The sequence below is a fragment of the Chaetodon trifascialis genome, chromosome 13 (assembly GCF_039877785.1).
Source record: "Chaetodon trifascialis isolate fChaTrf1 chromosome 13, fChaTrf1.hap1, whole genome shotgun sequence".
In the NCBI taxonomy this organism is placed as follows: Eukaryota; Metazoa; Chordata; class Actinopteri; order Chaetodontiformes; family Chaetodontidae; genus Chaetodon; species Chaetodon trifascialis.
The window spans coordinates 24,352,247-24,375,386 of NC_092068.1; the positions used below are offsets into that span (position 1 = coordinate 24,352,247).

The 23,140-nt window shown below is 45.2% G+C and overlaps 2 protein-coding genes across 3 annotated transcripts; both read left to right on the plus strand.

Annotated features, from left to right (window-relative positions):
* The first annotated feature begins 6,982 nt into the window (after nt 1-6,982).
* On the plus strand, nt 6,983-14,228 carry mcm8 (minichromosome maintenance 8 homologous recombination repair factor). Its single transcript, XM_070977541.1, has 20 exons — nt 6,983-7,087; nt 7,438-7,503; nt 7,635-7,717; nt 7,837-7,986; nt 8,233-8,330; nt 8,411-8,609; nt 8,841-8,926; nt 9,252-9,397; nt 9,519-9,593; nt 9,677-9,812; nt 10,067-10,097; nt 10,236-10,373; nt 10,670-10,730; nt 10,866-10,946; nt 11,217-11,412; nt 11,500-11,713; nt 11,800-12,009; nt 12,171-12,247; nt 12,612-12,801; nt 13,276-14,228. The coding sequence occupies exons 2-20, from the start codon at nt 7,461-7,463 to the stop codon at nt 13,366-13,368; spliced, it is 2,307 nt and encodes a 768-aa protein (XP_070833642.1). The 5' UTR covers nt 6,983-7,087; nt 7,438-7,460; the 3' UTR covers nt 13,369-14,228.
* Nucleotides 14,229-14,440: 212 nt separating this feature from the next.
* crls1 (cardiolipin synthase 1) lies at nt 14,441-19,209 on the plus strand. Of its 2 annotated transcripts, none has more exons than XM_070977590.1 (7): nt 14,441-15,004; nt 15,634-15,771; nt 16,212-16,341; nt 16,415-16,500; nt 16,631-16,699; nt 17,524-17,615; nt 18,460-19,209. In XM_070977590.1, the coding sequence occupies exons 1-7, from the start codon at nt 14,585-14,587 to the stop codon at nt 18,551-18,553; spliced, it is 1,029 nt and encodes a 342-aa protein (XP_070833691.1). In that variant the 5' UTR covers nt 14,441-14,584; the 3' UTR covers nt 18,554-19,209. The 2 variants fall into 2 exon arrangements, with proteins under 2 accessions (XP_070833691.1, XP_070833693.1); XM_070977592.1 differs by having other exon boundaries at nt 14,444-15,004; nt 16,631-16,702; nt 17,527-17,615; nt 18,460-18,688.
* Nucleotides 19,210-23,140: the final 3,931 nt, after the last annotated feature.

Here is a 23,140-nt window from a genome sequence, read left to right on the forward strand (position 1 = left end):
TAGCCCGGTGGCCTGCAGAGAAGACAGAAATGTCAGCAGGACTCGACGGCTGATTGCCAGAGCGCCTTTTTCCAGATTGTGCGTGTGGGCTGGTATTTTTACTCGTGTGTGTGTGTTTGTGTGTGTTTGCTGTGTAAGACGTGTCGAGTGGACTGATTCTGCTGCCTCACTGGGAGCTAAATGATTGTCCTCAGTCTGATTTTTTTATATTGTAGTTAAATTCAGCTTCAGCGTTTGATTGGAGTGATATCAGAGGAACAAGATGACAGTTTGGATTACAGGATGATTAGCTTAGCTTAGCACTGGACAAAGGCTGCAAAAACACCAAAGGACTTTGCAGCTGAGATCATAATGGAAATGTGCAACTGTGGCGCCTCACAGTGGTGCTATTAAAGAAAATACTGTGAAACTCACCTTCACCTGTTTTTACTGGATTTTACAATTTTCTACGAACAATATCTTGTTCCATCAGAAAAATCTGAAAGATGCTCTTGAGAAAATCTGCAGTTGTTTATTTTAAAGATGCATTTATTTTTTGGCCACTTGGGGGCAGCAGACACAGGGAACATTAGCACTCCTGTGAGCTCCATCATCACTACAGCTTTCACCAGACAGTCGCGAATGTTATCTGTTTGCCTTTTGGTGCTGACAGGTGGTTTGCAGCTGGGAACACAATAATTAATTAAAAGATGCTGAAACAGTGCTCTGAATGTGTTGGTAAATAACAATGTGGACATGGAATAAGAAATACTGCAGAAGTAAAAGCTAAAACCATCCATCACCGTAAACTTCTCCTCTCAGAACGACTTTTCTTGACTTTGACTGTTTCTCTTAGAGCTGTATTAATAAAGATTTTTTTCTTCATGGCGTTAAACCACGACTGTTTCTCCTCACACTGTGTTAGCCACAAAGAAAGACGTTAGAGTCAAGGAGGGAAAAAGGTTTGACAGCTCCATTTCTCTTTGCAGCAAACAGGTGACGGCCGCCCGCCTGCACCGATCGACCTGTGCTGCTCTCCTGGAGCCGCCATTGATCACTGTGCAATGCTGAACGCAGTCACGTATGGAACAGAAACGAATGCTCGTGGTCAGAAGACGATTCAGACTTCTTCGTGTTTTTCTGCTGCCAAGAGCCCAAAAGGTTGCGGTTCATGTAAAACAGTGTCAGACATTAAAGTGAGTCAATGCTGATCTGCTGCAGACGCCTGCAGGCGGAGCGACAACTACACAAAGCTGTTCATCTGCTATAAATCTGGTGTAAATCATAAACCTCCGAGTCAGGAGACGAACTCAAACACCAGGTGAGAAAGTTATTAAAGCTTTCTGCAGTGGAAGCAGCTCAGCGTGAGCCTCAAACGCTCATGAGTGAAGCAGTGTCTCACTCACGGGAAACATCTCAATGCTCTGGTCGTGCTGCAGCCGAGCCGCAGTGACTCACCGCCTCCTTAACTTCGGGGTCGTGAACTGCGGCTGAAAAACAAACGGTATTGAAAAAATGATCTCTTCTCGTTTGCTAAATTGCTCTGAATTCGCATTGATTCTTGGGGCCGTTTGCTGCTGATTGATCAGGTGGAGATTGAGCGCCTGGCTGAGAGGGGCGGCGTCTCACCGCCTCCACCTCCATCTCCCCTCGCCACTCCTCCGGCCTTCGCTTTCTCCGTCTCTCACCACAAAACACAGGTTATCGTCACAGAGATCAAATCACTGAGTGATGGGATGACACACACACACACACACACACACACACAGAAGAAGAGGCCTTACTTCATTTCTCAGCATTACAAAGATAATGATCAGAGAGAATAAGGAGACACATCTCTCGCTCTGTCTTTCTTTGTCTGCTTCCCTCACAAGAGCTGCTTTTGACCTTACAATACTGTGTGTGTGTGTGTGTGTGTGTGTGTGTGTGTGTGTGTGTGTGTGTGTGTGTGTGTGTGTGTGTGTGTGTGTGTGTGTGTGTGTGTATGTGGGAAGTTTGATTTTCCAGGAAGAAGTTTTCTTCAAGTGCTTTAAGGAGTTTACTTTAAGTACTTAAAGTACATTTAGCTGTAGTATAGTACTTTTACTGCAGTGAGGTTTTGAATGCAGAACTTTTACTTGTATTGGAGTATTTTCACAGTGTGGTATTAGTACTTTTACTGACGTGGATGATCTCAATACTGATGCATGTGAGTTACTGTACAAAGACGCCTGCCTGCAGGTGGTGGACGGCTCGCCTATCGAGGTGACACTGGCCAAGCCGGTGGACAAGGACAGTTATGTCCATTACACCAGAGGGACAGGAGGACAGGGAGCGTCTCTTGTGCAGACCAACTACACCGCCTACACTCTGGGAGTCCTCGTCTCAAAAATATCTGATGGACTACAGGAAAAGACACCCTCAGCATAGACTGAAGTGAATCGTTTATAGTTGTCCTCTAACCTTAATGTGGGACTGTGGGACTATCAGGACGATGGAGACAGTCTACCATCTACAGCAAAGTGTGAATATTTGAGGGACTTTTCAAGTTTCAGGGACATCTTGAAAGAAATAAAGATTTTGAGGCCTTCTGCCAGAATAAAGACAAGATCGGCCTTGAACGCCTCATGGAACATGTTTGATTTATATGTATATTTGCACCATCTGGTGGACAGTTTACATCATTACACCGTGAAGAGACAGGAAGGTAACTGATGTAAAAAGAAGTTAACTCCCATCATTATTGTCAAGAGAAGAAACTCCAGCAGAAACAAACATCTTGATGAAAAGACAAAGACAGAGAATAACGAGATCAAACCTTGAGACTTCACGACCTCGTCTGTCTCACTTAACTGAACAGCTTTCGGTCTCAATGGCTCAGACTGGAGGTGAGACAGTCCAGTCTGCTGTGGACAGATGACCAGTCAAACATTGTCTTCCAGACAGTTTTGTCATATGTCGCTGTACCTGTGCTGTGACTCAGAGGAACGCCTGGCTCCTCGTATGGTCATGTGACTGTCGTCCACACGGCCATGACATCACCGTGTAAAGAAAAATGGGCTAAAACATGAAGGACTTTTAACAAAAGTCAAAACAACACTGATATAAAAATATGAACTATTGACAGGATGAGAATGTGCTCCTGGGAGACGGCGGTGGGGAGGATCCTCATGGAGAGGCGGATCACCAGGAAAGCCATGGAGCCTCTGACGGCCCAGCAGTTCCCTGGATGGACATCCGGCTGCAGGAGGAGTCAGAGACACGGCGTAGCCCAGCAGTACTGCAGTACTCTCTGCACTCTCAGTACCACAGTACCTCAGTACTCTCAATACCACAGTACTCTCAGTACCGCAGTACTCTCAGTACAGTGATTTTGGTTATTATCAAGAAAACCACGGAAAACGAGTAGATATCAGCTCTTAAACTCTTATGAGCTTTTTTTGTTGTTATCATTATATTTGTCCAAACAAATGTACCTTTAGTTGTACCAGGTATGTCTTTTTAATGCACAATTTCTACACTTTAGTGTGTGTGTTTAGCCATTGAATCATGTTTGACCCTTGAATGAACTCCAGTGACATTTTTGTGTGTTGCATAGCTGCTGTCCTTACAATGTGAGTTAGTCCTTATAATTTTGATTTGTGTCATGGGTGTGGCTTATGCACTTAATTACCTACTGTCGTCATAATTGACCAGGTTGTTGTATTTTGAGTTGTGTTTTGTGTATTCAACATTTGAAGTGAAATTTGTGTTGTATGGCTCAAAATAAATCTTTTGTCCCTCTAATGCAGCAAAAAACTGGTTTGAGAAGCAGTGTCCTTTTAGTACATAGAAACCCGTGTGTGTGTGTGTGTGTGTGTGTGTGTGTGTGTGTGTGTGTGTGTGTGTGTGTGTGTGTGTGTGTGTGTGTGTGTGTGTGTGTGTGTGTGTGTGTGTGTGTGTGTGTGTGTGTGTGCATCCATCCCTCTCAGCCCTCTGCTATTACCACTAACTACTCCAGGCCACAGTGGTTCAGGTATTGATTTTCCTCCTTGTTCATTCTGTCTTTCTGTCCCCTCCAAACCACTCCCTCGAGAGGGTGTGTGTGTGTGTGTGTGTGTGTGTGTGTGTGTGTGTGTGTGTGTGTGTGTGTGTGTGTGTGTGTGTGTGTGTGTGTGTGTGTGTGTGTGTGTGTGTGTGTGTGTGTCCTCTCATGCATTTGTCTTTGTGTGGACCCAGTGATTTCAGTGTTAGAGTGTTTTCCACTAACCGCTCTCTGGTTAGATGCTAAACTGCATTTTGTTTTCTCAGCACCAAGTTAATCTTCAGTCCGTTTATATCAGCGAGGGTCCTCGCAAGTGTGGAATATACAGCCAGGCGGCAAATTAAAGGAAGAACCTGAATAAATGAGTGGAGAAACATAATGAATGCAGGTGCTTCCACACGGGTGCTCTGGATCAGGATGGAGGCCTCGCTCAGTCTGTAAAGAGTGTCATCCGGATCTGCTCCATGTGGAAAGTGTCCTCAGGCAACCTTTGCTGTGATTTGGTGCTCTGTAAATACAACTGAATTGACTTTTGTATCAAGATGGCGAGAGGGAAGGATGTCAGTGACTGTTAAAGAGGGTTCATTGTTGGAGCATCGACGGCAGGAGCTTCAGTCCCAGAAGCTGCTGCTGAATCATGTTTCCATGGGAGCAGTGACTGAAGTGACATCTGCATTTAGATCCATGGGAAAGGCGTCAGTGTGTGTCGACAGGGCGCATTTGATGACAGTGATGCTCGTGCATTAGATTTGTGAGGAAAAACAGACGGGCAGCTCTTCCTCAGGTGAGACTGTCAATGCAGGATGTGATCAGATCTGCAAGAACATCAACAATCACACAGAGAGGGATGTTATGGTCGGGCTGCAGTGCACGACCCCCTCATCACAAAGACAGGCCCTGTGGACCAAGGAGTTAAACAGAGCTCTCCACCACTTCATCCACACTCCAAATGAGGGGCTACCTCTTGGTGTTCATCCCTCCAGCAGAGTCTCAGAGACGTGCAGAATCGATGGTGGTGCACTGAAGCCGGCCCAACGTCGTACTAAAACGCTTCATGTTGGTTTTTCCTTTATTCTCCTGCCTGTTTGTAACATCCTGCAGTGGCAGAGGGGAGACGGTGGCGTGTGATCCAGTAACAGACAGAGATGTACGGAAATTTAAGATAAATAACTGTAGTGATACAAAATGTCCAGAAGGTGGCGGCAGATGATTGTAGAAACAGTTATTTGTTCAGTGCAAGTCATTGTCGTCACACTCAACACAGCAAATGTGCTTTAATGCATCTTTTTTTTTTTTTTATGTGTCATCAATGCTTTTAAAGACTCATGCCTTCCTCTTAAAGTTCTTTTAAGTGGCAGGACGATAGTCTGTTGTGGTGAGTTAAATGACTTTAAAAAGTGTTGATCACGAGATACAGACATTAATTAACAATGGGTGTCAGGTTTTAAGTGATGAATTCTAATACAAAACATAGACTTTAAGTCCTTAATTTCTCTTACATGTTATTCTTTGAAATATGAAATCCCCCAAAAGAAATTAATCTAAGTTATGCACACGAAAATCCCTTAAGTCAGTCATCAAGATTCAAGGTTCAGAAATTTGTTTGTCACATGCATAATGCATAATTTAATTTATTGAAATTCTGAGGTAAAACGTTAATGTGCAATTACAATAATTAGAATAAAAGTAAAAAATGTTAGAAGAAGAAAATCTAAAAGACAAAAGTACTAATAAGTATCAAAATGTTAAAGTGCATAATTTCAGTTTATGAATATTGTAAAATGCGCATATTTTTTACACTGATTAAATGGTCACCAGCACACATATATAAGGTATATTAAGGTGAATTTTATTTCATATTCCTTCTTTAAACCTTCACCGTTGGCCCACGAATGAACCAGTAAAACCATTTTGCATTAACACCAGTGAAAAACGCAGGATAATATGCACTTGTATGATTTTTAATTCAGAAGACAGTTTAATAGTATTCTTATCTGTAGTAACGTTGGCGTCCTGTAGAAGGCAGTAAAAGCTGTGAGAACTTGCTCTGTTGCAAATAATAGCAGTAGAAGAAGAAGATTTGACGTCAATGGAGGGAATTTTGACAGTCTGTTAACATCCGTAAATTCGTCTTGAGTTAGCATAATGTAGCATAACATACTGTCGACAAAAGGCAAAACGAAAGGTTTGTATCAGCCTGCTGTTACTACGATAAAGTTTCAACGGACATTTGGTTCAACACGTAATTTAGCTAACAACTATAGAAGCGTCGAAGCAAACTAACGTTAATGTTATAGAAACGTTAAAGCAGACTTGAATTCAGCAAAGCAGATAAGTTGGAAAATTCGGCTCCTGGCATACTTAATTCAGTCCGTTCCACAAAAATGTGATTCAGTAACGGAGGAAAATAACTTAGTTTTTGTCCATGGTTTGATCCTTTTCCGTGTCAATAGTGGTACCAAAAACGCTACGAACTAACGTAAAACTGCTGAATTATAAACCCGGAAATGCGCAGATGTGCTCCAAAGATTCATGTCATTTTTATGCAGAAATGTCTATTGTTTCGTATTTCTAAGTTTTTATCAAAGTGTTTCATTCAGTCTGTCGACGTGTTGGCTGCCATTTGCATTGTCACTAAATTCCATGTTTTTTAAATGGAGTTTGGAACGGCAGCCGTTGTGCTTGTGGTTCTGATGTACTTGAATGGTAAAATACATGAAGCTAGTCCACGTTTGACTGAACTGCTTTGCTCTGTGCTGTCACATCACTAATTCTTGCTCTGTTTTAGGAAACTGATGAGTGGACAGGAGTCCAGGAGACGCTCATGGAGGGGTGGGAGAGGAGGCGGAGGAGGCGGTGGTGGTAGTGGTGGATGGAGAGGAGGTGGAGGAGGATGGAGAGGAGGTGGAGGAGGATGGAGAGGAGGCAGGGGAGGATGGAGAGGAGGAGGAGGAGGATGGAGGGGAGGGGGAGGATGGAGGGGTAGACCATGGAGAGGGGGAGGATCAACAGGTGGAGGAAGAGGTTCAGGGCAGGCATCAGGAGGTGGAGGGTGGAGAGGTGGAGGTGGTGTTGGAGGAGGAGGATCAGGAAACCATCAGAGAGGTGAGTCCCATTTGCTTTTCCATTTTACATGTCCAGTAATTCACTTTGAAGAAATTGGGGGAATGATGTGTTTTTGTATAAATAAAATATAAATAAAGTTCTATTTATGTTTGCTGGCACCTTCTTAAGTAAGGAGCTTTTTTGGCTGCATAATAATAATAAATGTTGAAGAAAGACATTCAATTTTGCACGAGCTGAAGACAAATGAAATATTAGCATCGAATGCTTTTACAAGGTTTTATCTTATGAAAATGAAATTGTGCATGAAAGCTACAATATTATGTCTTAATTTACAATCCGAACTGTCTGTCTGTCTGTCTGTCTGTCTGTCTGTCTGTCTGTCTCTTCAGTCCTTTGTCAGGCTACTCTGGATATGATGTGTCCTTACAAAGGATGGACTCTGTACTTCTCTGAAGGTACATGTCAGTCATAGTTTCATGTGATGATGATGCGTACTGTAGACACGGGTTACGTTCTGTGTAATGGTCACGATGATGTGGCCTTTTCTGTGTGATGTGTTTGTCTTGATGCGTCTCTCTATGTGCAGGCTTCATAGAGAACTCACCGAGTATGGCAAAGATCAAAGTGTTTGAGAAATATTTCACTTCTAAGATTCACCTGTATGACAAGGTCAGTCCGTCTCTCTGCTCGTGTTTCTTTCTGTTCAATGAAATGACGTTCGGGGTTATCGTCTGTCCGTCTGTGACGTGCTTCCCTTCAGTTAAAGGGTGGATTTGTGTGTGTTGCAGGATGAGATTGAGCGTCAGGGCAGTGTTCTGGTGGATTATGCAGACTTGACAGGAGACCAAACTGTACGTAAAGCTCTTCCTAATCTGACCACAGAGGTGAAGGAGCAACCAGAGGTGATACTCAACTGTTTGGGAGTGGCTATCCACCAGGTACACACACACACACACACACACACACACACACACACACACACAGTCGCTGCTACTCATTTCTCATGTGCATAGTTTATTAGATACTTATATCTTGTAATAAATGATCAGTTGCTTATCAATTGAAAAACCATAGAATTGAAACTTCGATCTGTGAGATCTGTGAAGAGGCAAAGCATGGAACTGCTCCACTCAGAGATCCAATGCCAGACAGACAGATAGTACATATGTGTGTGTGTTTTTCAGGTATTGACCATTGATTTGGAGAATCAGGCTGCTGAGCTGCAGGAGGAGGAGCTTCCTGTCACAACACCAATCATCAACATCCCTCACATTAGCGCGCGGTAATGCACACAGCGAGGCGCCGTCAGTGATTTGCTTTACAGCTGATCACGGTGATTTTATTTGTGTAAATCTTCCACAGGCTGTATAACTATGAACCGCTGACTCCACTGCGGACGTTGCGAGCCAGTCTGTTCGGGCGGCTGGTGTGTGTGAGGGGCACCGTGGTCAGAGTGAGCAACATCAGACCTCTGTGCACCAGAATGGCCTTCAGGTGTCTGAGCTGCTCACACACACAGTCTCTGCCACTGCAGCATGGGAAATACGCTACACCTACCAAGGTATGCACGCGCGCACACACACACACACCATTCATTTCTCCTGCAGCATCTTTTCTGTACTGTAATATTACTGTATGCATACAGCTTCTTTTCAGCATACACACATATCCATCTTTGACATCATTATTTAGAGTTACACATTAACCTTGTCATTTTAATGTGTGTGTGTGTGTGTGTGTGTGTGTGTGTGTGTGTGTGTGTGTGTGTGTGTGTGTGTCTTTTATGGTATAGTGTATCCAGCCTGACTGTCGCAGTCGTTCCTTCGCCCCCAGCCGGAGTTCTCCTCTTACTCACACTGTAGACTGGCAGATCATCAAGTAAGTGTATCGTGGCAACACGTGGCTGAGTGAAATCCTTGTTGCAGTTGTTAGGTGGGGGCTAGAGAGAGTGTGATGTTTTGGCTCCGGCAATGGTTGAAGAAAGATGTTTTGAAGTTGAGCTTTCAGATCATAAGAGGAGGTACCGTTTAGATTTGGGCGCTAAGAAGGCTGCTGACATGAAAAGGGCAAAATTCAATACAGAAAAAGCAAAGTTCTTCCAGCTGTTATAAAATGTTCTAGTCGGTCGTCTCTACTAAAAAGTGGAATATTGTGAGAATCCATTTCTGTGCTTCATTTGAAACGAGTCTTTATGTTGCTTCAGGGTGCAGGAGCTGATGGGCGGGGAGCAGAGGGAGACTGGACGAATCCCACGCACCGTCGAGTGTCACCTGAACTCTGACCTCTGTGACAGCTGCGTCCCTGGAGACACAGTTACTGTGACAGGGATCGTTCGAGTCACCAACGATGGTATGAGCTCAGTGAAACATGCACGCATCAGGGTTTGTTTTTTACTTTTTTTTTTTTTTTTTTTTTACTTACTCTACATATAGTACAAGCCCACAAACTCACACTTGTTATTTCCACGCAGGTAGTTCCAGAGGGAATAAGGATCAGTGTATGTTCCTCCTCTACCTTGAAGCCACCTCCGTCAGTAATACTAAAGGTACCGAAGCTAGTGGGGTTTTGTGCAGCAGTTTTATTTTTTTAATGTTACCCAGCAGTAAGGTGTTACTTCTTCATGTGTAGGTCAGCAGTCCAAGTCGGGTCAGGGGTCAAGAGGGTCTCTGGAAGATCATTCTGGAGGGGAGGAGTTCAGTCTGAAGGAGCTTTATGCCATCCAGGAGATCCAGTCACAGCCTGACCTGCTGAGACTTATAGTACAGTAAGATGCTTATTCACGTGTTCACTGTTGACATTTTTAGCCCCAACTCGTGTTCACGATCTTGGATTTTGGAGTTTTTTCTGCTGTTTTTCATTCATCCTGCAGTTATGTTTTTGTTCCATAATAAGCCTTCAGCCCGCCTCAGAGGGCTGCGACTGCAGGTGTCGACCTTCAGCCCTTTTAGTCCTGCTTTAACAAGATGCTGTCAACTCACACCGAGATATATAACACTCTCATCTTCTTGCCTCTTTCAGCTCTTTGTGTCCTGTCATCTATGGCCACCTGGTGAGTTAAGAGACAAGGCTGAGTCCACCAACAGCATTTTCTTCAGTATGATTTGCTTGGATGCACCAGCGCTGTTCACATCTCGTAAAGAGGGCGTCGTCTTCCAGCCCATCACTCTGTGCTCCTGTGTGTCTGTAGCTGGTGAAAGCTGCTCTCGCCCTGGCGTTGTTTGGAGGGAGGCAGAAACACATTGGCAAGAACACCGTCCCAGTCAGAGGAGACCCACACATCCTGGTGGTGGGAGACCCTGGACTGGGAAAGAGTCAGATGTTACAGGTAACACAGAGGACAGACGGAACACATTGACCAGAGCCGTTACATCTGTCAGAGTCGGCCTGATCTTTTGTTCATCGTGGCCTTTGAGATGTCCAAACCTCTTCCATGTAACTGACAATGTCCTACCTCTTTTGTCAACAAATCCCTCAGCTTGGGAGTTAGCTGTCAACACTTTCCAACGCCATCCTGCATCGAGATCGTTAACTTTCTGAAGCTGCGACGTGTTGGTCCGGAGCCAGTTTTAGTGTATAAATGCTGAGTTAAAACTGACATTTTCACGTGTGCTCTGTGTGCAGGCAGTGTGTAATGTGGCTCCCAGAGGAATCTATGTTTGTGGCAACAGCACGAGCACCACAGGTACGTTATCTGAAAGCACTACGCTCCCTGTTAGATATGCAGGCGGTGACTGTACTCTGAGCAGGTATTCACATTTGTTACAACATAATCAAGTTGGAAATTTGTTATTTATTGATTTGTTTGTTTGTTTATCAGGACTAACAGTGAATTTATCCCGAGACGCAGGAACAGGGGATTATGCTCTCGAGGCCGGAGCATTGGTGCTGGCTGACCAAGGTAGGAAAGAGAGTCGAAGCGCTGGTTCAGAGTGAGTTTGTGCCTGTGTAGCATCATAGATATTGATTCATTATGGTATGTAAGTATGAGTTTGAAGTAAGTTTGTGTCCAAATGTTGTTCCAACTCTGAAAAGATACACTAGAAATTTGGAAAAACTCACTTTTTCTTCGTCACCCCATCTCTCACTCCTGCTTCTCTCTCATTTTTCTTTCTCTACCTCTTCTTCTCCTGTCCTCGTTTTCCTCTTATTCTCTGTCTGTTCTCTTTAGGCGTTTGCTGCATTGATGAGTTCGATAAGTTGGGCAGCCAGCAGCAGGCTCTGCTGGAGGCCATGGAGCAGCAGTCTGTGAGTCTGGCCAAGGCTGGAATAGTTTCCTCTCTGCCCGCCAGGACGTCAGTCATAGCTGCTGCAAACCCCATTGGAGGACATTACAACAGAGGCAAGACTGTCTCTGAAAATCTGAAGTAAGTTCAGATCATCAGTAAATGAAGGGTGTTTTCGTAGTGACAGCTGGCGGATTCGTATTTACAGGTGTGCGCTCTTGTCTTTAGAATGGGCTCGGCTCTTCTCTCTCGATTCGACGTCGTCTTCCTCCTCCTGGACATCCCAGATGAGTCGCATGACCGCCACCTGTCAGAACACGTCATGGCAAACAGGGCAGGAAGAGGCAGAACCAGCAGCGCCGTCGTCACCAGGACCAACAGTGAATTAGAGACGTCCATCCTGCTGGATCACTTGGACATGCCGCTGTCTGAACGCTTGCAGGTGAAACATGAACCGTACTTCTTGAGGTGCAGTGATATCTGTCAAAATCATTTGCACTCATGCAGCATGTGTGTATCCGTGTCAAGATCCCTGCAGGAGAAACCATAGACCCCATTCCAGCATGTTTGTTAAGAAAGTATATCAGCTACGCCCGTCAGTATGTCCACCCCTCGCTCTCTGCTGAAGCTGCGCAGACCATTCAGGACTTCTACCTGTCGCTGAGGGCTCAGGCGCACTCTGCTGATTCCACACCCATCACCACCCGACAGCTCGAGTCTTTAATTCGACTCACTGAGGTAGGTTTCCGTGTGTCTGCTGTATTCACCCATCAGCAACGTGTGATGATTACCACCAGATAACATCTAGTTTCAGGCTACAGCCAAACTTTGTCTAACAAATGGAACAATTTTCCCTCTAGTTTTTCAACACTCGTGTGGTTGACTGTGTTTCTGTGCAGGCACGAGCAAGGCTGGACCTCAGAGAGACCGCCACCAAGAGTGACGCTGAGGACGTGGTGGAGATCATGAAGCACAGGTGACACGACAGAAGTCTCTGTGTGTATTAGGACTGCAACTAACAAACGTGTTTATGAGTGATTTAATCTCGTTATTATTTTCTCTGTTAATCATTTGCTCTATTAAATAATAATGTCTTCAGGTAGCTCAGGTTGTATTTCTTTAAATTTGAGCAATATCCTCTTTGAAACCATTACAGAACTGATAACTGATGACATCAAGTAAGGAAATTAAAATAAAATCTTTGTTGTGCTGTATTGAATATACTCCCCTGAGATGTAAATCTGTGTGTGTGTGTGTGTGTGTGTGTGTGTGTGTGTGTGTGTGTGTGTGTGTGTGTGTGTGTGTGTGTGTGTGTGTGTGTGTGGGGCTTTGTCTTGCAGTCTGGCTGACACATACTCAGATGGTCTGGGCAATCTGGACTTTGAGCGCTCTCAGCTCGGGTCAGGCATGAGCCAGCGCAGCGCTGCAAAGCGGTTGGTCAACGCGCTGCACCTGCACGCCCAGAGGACCAATCAGAAGCAGTTTGACCTCCAGATGCTTCGATCTGTGACCGACAAACTGAACATCAAGGTGAAAGCATGCAGATGCACTGAAATGCACGTGTACTGGATAAAAACAGTGACGTTAACACAAGGTCAGATTTACATACGTGAAAGGCACAAACACCGTCATGTGTTTTTCACTCCCCGTCTGTGAGAAATTTGCTACTGAAGCGATCGTTAACTGAGACTGTCGTGCAGGCAGTTTTTGTAAATGAAGCAGAGCTCGAGAGGGCCCCAGATCAGCTGTAAAACTGCTGTTACGACGCTGAAATAGAAACCACATTATTCAAGGATCTACCTGAGAAGCAGTGCTTGGGTGTTTACTGCTCAACAACTGAATACAGTAGCTGCATAATAGAAAGGTGAGGCTTGTGAAGGTTGAAGGTCTCTTCTCAGCACAAACAATGATTAAAGCAGTGAGTCAGCATTTAAATACACACACACATACACACAGCCATTGTACGCATGCAGGATCATTTATCCCTTGGTCGATTCCCTCCAGGTGATGGATTTCGAAGGCTTGGTGAGCTCCCTGAATGAACAGGGTTTCCTGCTGAAGAGAGGACCCAAGCTGTATCAGCTGCAGACCATCTGATCACTGACGGCTGCAACGGACTCAGAAGACACACCTGCTCCATCCTGCAGACCTCAGCATAAGGTCAGTGATGACTGAACAGGTCTCTGTGTCGAGAAAAGAAACTTGATGGTGAACCCATCAACCAGACCGCTGCCACCAAACCACTGACCAGCAGATGTAAACAACCACAACAGCTGACAAAGACCGGACAGATCTCGTAACTCCTAAAATACACAGAGAGCATCTCTCTGCAACCTTACAGCAACCACAGTTTCCCGAATGAGCGCCAACTTCCTGCTAAAAAGAGGAACGAAGCTCAACTGCGCACACACACACACCTCTGCTGACAGTGTGTGCATTCATCCACACACAAACAGCTTTGAACACGTGGTGTGATCAATCCCACTTGTGATTTGGTGTCGACACTTAAGCAAATGTCATTAGTGTCCCACTTCTTCAAGGATTTGATGTGTCACAGATACAGTTTTCTTAATGAAGATATAATATTTCAGAATTAAAAGAAATATCTGGGTTTAGACTAGTTTACCATGATAGTCAGGTACACATCAGAGTACATGCTTCTGTATATTTTTACAGTACATGGTGAGTGAAGTCAGTCAGTCACTCATCATGTACTGTCTCTCACGTCAATGACCTGACGTGAGAGAAGACATGATGTCCTCGAGGTTGTCCTGAAGTTCTTCTGTGTTGTCTACCAAACAGCTGGTTTCTTTTTGTATGTTTTGCACTTTATAACTTGATATTAAACATTTGGTAAATACTTTTTTTATTTTCCTGTAAGCATTCTGTTTTTTGTACAATCACAAAAATTTGAAAAATGAATAAAACATGCGACTCATTTCAAATTAAAATATCGCAATAAATGAAATATTTGTTTTTTATTAACAAAGCTCTAAAAACTGTTGATAACGGTGTCATTTTTACAATCAAAGCTATTTTAGAGACTTTCCTGTGATGCGTTTCTCTTTGCTGATTCACAATTTGTGACTTTACCGAATCACAATATCGCTTGTTTTCAAAATAAAAGCCTTGCAAAGGAAAGACTCATTGGAGATTTTACGACGGCAGCGCTGTATCAGTTTACGGCAACATGGCAGCCTGCTGTCTCGAGCTGTGGTCCCGTCGGCTCTGACCGTCAGAGTCTGAACCTTAATCATGAAAACGAGGACGGACAGCGCGAGACCAGCCGGTCGGTAACGGAGGCTTTGTGAAGATGATGATGTGTTTTAGGAGGATTTCCGCGCCGCTTTGCCGCAACGCAGCAAATGTTCGCTGTTTGGCATCCGCGCGAGGTGTGTGCCGCCTCGAGCCTGCGTCATGGCGGCACAGGCACACACCTGTCGCGGAGCACTCGTGGCTTCTTAGTCTCAACGGGACGGAGGGTCGGGTCGCGTGCTGGAGCGGGATCCTTCAGCAGGTGAAAGCGACACCTTGGCACGCGCAAGGAACCGGGCTTCTCGTGTACCGGGGAGGTCACGAGAGGTCAGCTGCCAGCTTCCGGTCTCTGCTGCTGCCCTCAGCTCGTGGGCTTTGTACCGGAAAGACGGAGGAGAGACCGGACAGCCCCCCGGCGGCGGACCGGAATGAAGCCAGACCGGTACCGGGACAGGGACTGTTCAAGTTCAAAGAGCTGGTGAGTCCACAGCGGTCTGACTGAGGGACATGTGGAGGAATGTGAAGTGTGTCACCTTACAGACACGCGCACACACACCTGTGTGACGTGTGTACAGATAGCTCCTGTTTGTGATGGATGTAATTGTCAGATAAATTAAATGGAGCAACAAAGTGTTTCACAACTATAACAAAGTATAAAGTAGATTTACTATTTATTTATTTATTTAATGGATTTACTCAAGAAAAGTAGTACAGCTCTGTACTGTACATACAGTTAGACATGTTAGCCTGTATTAGCTCATGTGACAGCTAATTTTAGAAACTGTGTCATAGTTTGTAAAAATCCAAAAGTAATTGATTTTTCCAAGTTATTTTTATTATTATTATTATTATTTTGTTCCTGCGTTGTGCTTCTCAACCCAGCAAATTTGGAAATTCTTCAGTAACCTTAATTTTAGGTGAAGATGAGGGAAAACGTCCTCCAGTGATTCATCAAGTCAGAATCACTCATGAGAAGTAGGCTGATGTCTAACGTGGGTGTTTCACACATTGATTCTGAGCCTGGAGCAGGTGTAGGCTGATTTACCTGTGTTGACTTTGTTGATGTTGTTGCGTCGCTCACTTGTTTTCTGATGTCTTTTTCCGCAGTATGAGAACCCGTGGACAATCCCCAACTTTTTGTGTGTGTGTCGGATCGTGCTGGCTCCATTTCTGGGTCATCTGATCGTCCAGCAGCACTTTCACCTCAGCCTCGCTCTGTTTGTGCTGGCTGGAGCGACTGACCTGGTAACACAGACGCTAAAACACACACAGACACACTGCAGTGCTGAGATCAATATAGTTTTATTGAGAGTTCTACCTTTTATTTCTTCTTCTGTTGTTTAAAAACAGGACTAATTTTGTTCTGATCTCTGTCCCGACTCTTTATAAATCTGCCCATTACAAGACAGCATCCAAAATCATGTTAATTAAACATGTTTGATAACAATCAGGACAGTCCAGACATGATCAGTAGATCAGGATGGCAGTTAGAAAGAGGAAATGCTAACTATCTTGCAGTAGCAGGCAACATGAAATATCTTAAAGGGTGGTGAATTGTGACAGTTAGCACACGTCCAGCATGAGGCGGCCTGATGGATGATGTCACTGCGTATATTAAAAGTTGCTTCTTCAGACCTCTTCAAAGCGTTTAGTGACATGTCTTCATCTCTGTCCCTCTCGCTCAGCTGGACGGTTACATTGCCAGGACGTGGCCCACTCAGAAGTCGGCGCTGGGCAGCGCTCTCGACCCACTGGCTGATAAGATCCTCATCAGTATTTTGTATGTCAGTCTCACCTACGCGGGACTTATCCCAGGTACTGGACTGTGTGCTTTGAGTGGCGGTGCAGTATTACCGGATCGTTTACCGTGTTGTTTGTCCTGCTTTAGCTCCACTGACGGCTCTGGTGATTTCCAGAGACATCGGTTTAATAGCTGCCGTCTTCTGGGTCAGATACAAGACTGTACCTCCACCGGTGAGTACTCGAATACTGAGACTGTAAGGTGCAGTATTCAGTGCAGTATTCAGTACAACATCTGTCACAAGCGCAGTAGCAGAGGAAGGACATGAATGCACTTTACAATCTCTCCCTCTGTCTCCTCCAGGTTACCCTTAGTAAGTTTTTTAACCCCTGCTACACCACAGCGCAGCTCAAGCCCACGCTCTTCAGCAAGGTGACACACACACACACACACACACACACACACACACACACACACACTCTCCACCCACACACCACCCACTCTCACTCTCACTGCACGCTGGACTTTGAACATTTTGTACGCAGCTGTCGTAAAGTGGAGATTTAGCAACACTCGAGCCTTAAATAGCAGAACTTAATGAGTCTGTGGGGTTATTTGGTGTTATTTCTGTATTTTCTGGCTCTTCCAGCTCGCTCACACGTTTATAATGTAGCACAGTGCTTTACAGAATCTGCACAGACAGCAGCTTCCTGCTCATGTTTTCTCCCAGATTGTTGTCATTTTGATGAGGAGTGGATGTTTGTGCATGTAGAGGACTCTCAGGATTGTCGTACAAATGGAGAATCCAGTCAAACTGCAGGTCCGATTGTCACTGCACATGCAAACATACGAGCTTGTGAACCGTCAGTGAAGAAGCCAGACTGGCAGATGAGACACTGTGACGTCATCCCTTTCAGACCTGAGTCCACAGCGAGCCGTGCCCTTTGCAGTTGATATAGAAATGTGTTGTTAAAGTTGAAATCACCGTCAGAATATTGTCTTAAGGCTCCTCCACAGACTCTGCATCACTCTTTCTGACACTTTTGACGATGCAGAGTACGCTGGTGGTTGCTGGCAGGTGTAGTGTAGTATTTTTCTTTTGAAGCTGCCACAAAGTGTTGTTTTGTTCTCGCAGACGGCCTCGGCTCGTGTGTCACGCTCAACAGGTTCTCAAAAAAATCACGAGCCAACCTTCATTTGTTGGAGAGGAAGGTGAGAGATTTTTATTCTGACTGTGTTTTTTATTTCTCTCTCAGATCAACACAGCCATCCAGCTCTTTCTGGTCGCAGCTTCTCTGGCTGCTCCAGTCTTCCAGTATACCGACAGCGTCCTGCTGCAGTGCTTATGGTAAACCCCCCCATTCTCACACTGCCTGTGCACATGCAGCTCTCACCCTCTTGACTCTCGTGTCCACGTTGTCCTTTCCTTTCCAGTCTAGTGTTTATTGTGCAGAGGGCTTTCCAAAGCGTCTCTGTCAAGCACATAAATGCTGTTTGTTCCCGCGGAGTGTTCGGGTTAAGTGACTCATTTCAATCCACAACTCCGCGTGAGTCGGAGTAGAGATCCGACTCAGGACAAACATTTTATTGTGTCACAGTAACCTACATTTTTCCAAATCCAGCAAGCTGCCTGTATTTCTGCAGCAGCAGCGGTGGTCGTGAGCGTGCTGGTGCTGAAACATCAGAGTTTCACACGTTGTTCTCTGTAACTGTAACTGTAACTGTAATTGCCTGAATTTTTTTTTTCCTTTAATCACTGAATCGAGTTTAAGTTTGCTGTCGTAATAATTCAGAACTTTTTCTGCAGTTGATTCCAAAACACAATTTAGAAACGTATAAATCTGTTTAAAGGACGCAGTTAAAAATTAATTATTAATCGCACCAATAAATACTGATTTGAATAATAAATTTGTAAGATAAAGTTTCAAAACACTTGTTCTCTTTTTCATTTAACGCTGTGCGTCGCTGCTTCTTTCGTGATGCCTCCACGGGGGGTCGTAAAAGGCACATCTTTGAGTTCAGTTTGAGTGATTCAGTGTATCAGTTAATTAATCAGCTGCGATTAGCCCACTGGAGGACGATTAAGACGTCCTCACACAATAATAACTTTCTGCCGTGGGAAAATGATGCTGTTGGTGTTTAAAATAACCCAAAATAATCAGACACTATTGCATCATATGATTTTATTGCAGGTATGTAACGGCGGTGACGACGGCGGCGTCGGGCTACAGCTACTGGCACTACGGCCGCAAGACAGTCCAGCTGCTGAACACCAGATCACCATGACACCTGCGCCAGGAAGCACCCGGAGAGCAGAACAAAAGCAGCGGGGGCCACAAGACGGGGCAGAGACGCTGATCAGCTGTGGCAGAAGTCGGACAGACAGATGGACGATCGCCAGGAGCTCTGAGACCAAGTAGCTGTGACAAGCGTTGATGAGGCCGCAGATGGTGAACTGCAGCGCTACAGAAACAGCAGCTCTGCCCGTGGACTGGCTGTGAAGTAGAGACACAAGCACACGGATAGAAACGGCAAACACAGAGACACACACACACACTCAAACATACATGTCAAGCGTGTGTTCAGCTGATCTGGCGAGAGCTTCTATTTTTTCGTAGTTTTTCAATCAGGAAGTGTCAGCGGTCGGTCTGATCACTGTCACATGACTGTCAGTTTTATAAACTGATTTATGATTAAAAAAGGAAATCTGCTTTGTTTTGCGTGCGTGCATGTGTGTGAGTGTGTGCGTGCATGTTTTGGATGCAGGGTCGGGTGTCTGAGGGAAGACACATGTTTAATCTTAGGAGACACAAATCTGCTTGAAATCAGTATTAAGGATTAGACGTGGGTACGAAGTGACCAGCGTCGAACAGCTTGCTCAGCAGAGCACTTATTCTTATTGTAGACTGAACGAGAAAATAAATGGCAGATTAATCAAGAGAAAATCATTTGTTGCAGGCCTGTTATTGATTAGTCTGGGAGTTTAAGTTTGTGTTGTGGAGCGTTTGCCAGTCACACCTGGCAGGTGAATGAAAAGGCTCATTTTAAATGTGTTGCCTTTAAGTAAAAGATGAAAAGGTCAAAACTGCTCATTTAGTTGCACCAACAGCCAAACCTCTGAAAACATTTCATTTAAAGTAGAATAAATCAACATTTCGGCCATCCAGCTGCAGACAGTTTGCTTGACGTCTGCACTGAAGTCGTCGTTCGTCCTCTCGATGCGTCTCTCAGGTGCAGCTCTCTGCACGTCTCCCTGCTCCTCCGCTGCTCTCATTATTAAAGGAAGCCAATCTGCTGCGATGCTGCTTTCAAGTCCTTCCAGTCCAAAGATCAGTGAGCCCCATAAGCCAGAGGTCATGTGGAGACTCGGGCGAACACTGGACCTTCTCTCTGATGTCTGACCCCGCCGCTCACCCCCCCGAAGAAGGCGAGTCGGATGGCCGTGTGACCTTTTCAACTCCTCCGCTTGTTTCCCAGCTCTCCTCTGCGCCGCTTGTGTAACGCGGCGTCATTACCGGCCGCGTGCGATGACTGCCGGGCTCGTGCGAGTTGTTTTCGTGGCCTTGTGTGGGATGTCTGCTCATTATCTCCTCGCTGAATAATTTAAAAGAGTCTCATTCAAAAATGAGATATCCATCACGGGGAACAAATTGATATCTGCGCTCATTAAATGACTGTTTAAAGAACTTCTGGTGCTTTTTGGGAGGATGGTCATTTAAGTCCACAGATTGGAAGTGGATCATGTGGAAGCACTCGACGATGCCCAGAGGCCTTTCATGCAGTGTTTTGGAAAAGCTCTCTAATTAGTCGTGTATCAGACATGAAAGCTTAAAAAATAAAATCAAACCGTGAGCTCGAGCACGCTGATCCAGAAATCCTCACAGCGTCCACGTGAATGTCTTTACACTGACACTTTTAGCTTGTTCAGTGAGCACGAAGTTTCAGTAAGATTCAGTCAGACTTTCATTTAAATACAAGTAAAAAACCTCTGAAATCAATCAGTGCATGCAGATTGGACCTGCGCCTGGTTCGTCTGCTCCACTGGCCACTCGGAGAACTCACTGTTGGTCATTGTAGTCAGGACTCCCTCAGCCTGACGCTGCTCTGTTGGCATAAATGTTCTTTTCTGTCCATTTTCAAAAGGAAATTACCTCCTCTCGCCTTTTGATAATTGAGCAGATTAAATGTAAAACAGTAGAATTCTTATCTGCTGATCCAAAACTGAAGTTTTTGCAGATTACAGTCACTTATATTCACAATCTACCGTCCATAAGAGAGAAATACAGTGAAGTGAAATGCAGCTTAAATTAGATTCATTATGTGTGATCAAACCTCAGGACCGCTTTAAATATTCTGAGAAGTACATTAAACTGATGTTATTCCACTTCAGATGGCTGAGCAGCAGTAAAGCGGGTGATGCAGACGTTTGTAGGGGCGTTTGTGCAGCTGAAGCGTCACAACTCTGCATTAAACCTGAACTCACATCCTTCACGGCGTCCATTTGTCCTGCTGATGACGCTTTCAGTCAACCACCGTTTACTGAGGGCGTGATGGTGTGTATCAGGTATGTCCTGTAGTCATATTTCATTACCAGCACGCAACACAAGTTTGATTGACAGGCGACATCAACCATCAGCATGAGCGTGTCTGCTGCTGCAGTCTTCATTGAGGATTTTCAGTGATGTCTTTCATAACTTAAATTGGAAATTAAACTGCGTGTGACTGTGAACAAAACTCAAATGCACGTCGTCAAAAAGCAGCAGCTCTCTTTAAAGTAATTTAACTTGAGAGGTTTCGTTTTTTTAGTTTTCAGCGTGACAGAAACCCAGTTTGATTTGTGCAGAGTATCAGCTGCTGGCAACTTCAGATTAATCGTTGAGCTGTCAGTCTATATTGCATAACGTGTTTTACTGACTTACTGAAATGCTTCAAAACAGCGTCTTCGTGTAAGAGGCTGCAGAAGAAAGTCTGAGAATCTAAAGGTGGAAATTATGTTAATTTGGCCAAAATTTGCAGCATTCAAAACAGTTTTTAAAGTCCCTTTATGCGTTTTCAACCCTTTTCTTTGCTTGGTTCCTCGCCCTTCTTCTGTCAGTGAGATCATTTTTGACAGGAGACGCTTAAAGGAAAAGGTCCAGAGAGCTTCCCTGCTTTGAGAACATGAGGTGAAAGCGAACCGCTGAGGGTGTAACAGTGATACAGATGATTTAGCGATGGAGGCGAGAGCAGCCAAATGTGCCTTCACACTTCACAGCCCGGCTCTCCAGAACCCACAGACAGGCTGAATCACGCTAACAAGGACAAACTTTGGACGTGTGTGCTGGTGTCAGCGCGGGCCTCCAGCTGCCGCTCACTGCTGCAGCCGCTGCATCAGGAGAGGGTCCTGTCCCCTCCAGAGCCGCAGGAAGCCCACACTCTGTCATCCCATTTGTTTTACTGAGCAGGAAATAGGATTAATGTGACAGGGTGGACGCGGAGACCAGCGGACAAAGCTTTAGGTCGCTGCTGGTCGTGATTACACGTGAAGCTTAGCCAAAGTCAGTCAGGTCGGATGATTCACGTGCGCTTCACCTCCATTATTGAGGCGTTTTCTTCCTGCTTAAGACTTTTAAAGCTCATTCTGACTTGTGCAGCACCTGTCAGATACACCTGTGAACACGTTGGGTTAAGGTTCAGTGCAGCGTGGGAATAAAGAAACGCGTAAGGATGCGTTTCATCTGGGTGATGCCTTCACGTGTTAGCACGTTTCCTTTGGCGTATATTACTGGACGGGAACCTGAACTGTTCACCAACAGGTGATTTAAAGGAGCTGTCGTAGCACATGGCTGCAAGTTTCCAGGCAGGACTTTGTGTTCTGTGTTACGTACATCAGTCTACAGATGTTTCAGTATGAATCTATGACCGTAACACGTCAGATCAACCTTTCCTTCGCCTTCTTTTCTTCTTTGACATGCTCGAGTCTTCTCCTGATTGACAATCCCAGTCTTCTCTTTAGCTTCTCCTTTCTGATCACATAATAGTCATGAAGATCCGTCCTGTAGGAGCCGTCAGCGCCTGTTCAAAATCTCATGGCAGCCCCGTCCAATATGTGAGGAGATGTTTTAGTCTGGATCAAAGTGGTGGACCAACCGGCCAACACTGCTGCGCTGTTAGCATGGCTGCAAAGGCACAGCTGTGTGGGAAGTAAAGGTTTTATCTGATCAGATTCGGAGATATCCAAAACTGTGGTTTCTCCCTGCACCCCAGCGCAGTGGAGCTGAGGGAAATTTCATTTCTGTCGCTAGTTTCATTTAGAAAACCAGCAACAGCGACATGTCATTTCTGAGACTGTGCACTGTGCAACATGCTCTGCACTGCTTTCATAGACTGTTTCTCCAGTGGGAAGAAGTGCACCAACCCCTGAAAATGTTTCCAGGGGGCTTTTTTGGGAAAAGACTGCAATTAAAGAGGGCTTTGGAAAGGCTCTTATCAGAGCTGAGAGAGCGAGAGGATGCTGCTGCCACAACATCCGGGCGCACTTGACAAGTCTGCGGCTACAACAAGTAAACATGTCGACGTTTTCCAGTTGCTACGCAGCTCTGCGGGATTGCTGGCTCTGAGTGCGTTTGCAGGCAGCTCCGGGGTGCGCCTGAACGCGTCGGAGGCGCAGAGAGTCTGCGAGCTGCCAGAGGTTCAGAGCCAAACTTCACTTCAAACTTGACTGCTTATGAAACCCACTGAATCAGAGTCCTTATAGTCCTTACAGCAGGCCTCCACACACACCGCAGCGCCCAGTGAAGATCCATATGGGTACTATAGCCATGCACAAGCTCACACACATGCACACTTACGTCTTCTCTGGTCCTGAAATAGCTCTCGCCCTCCCACACTCCC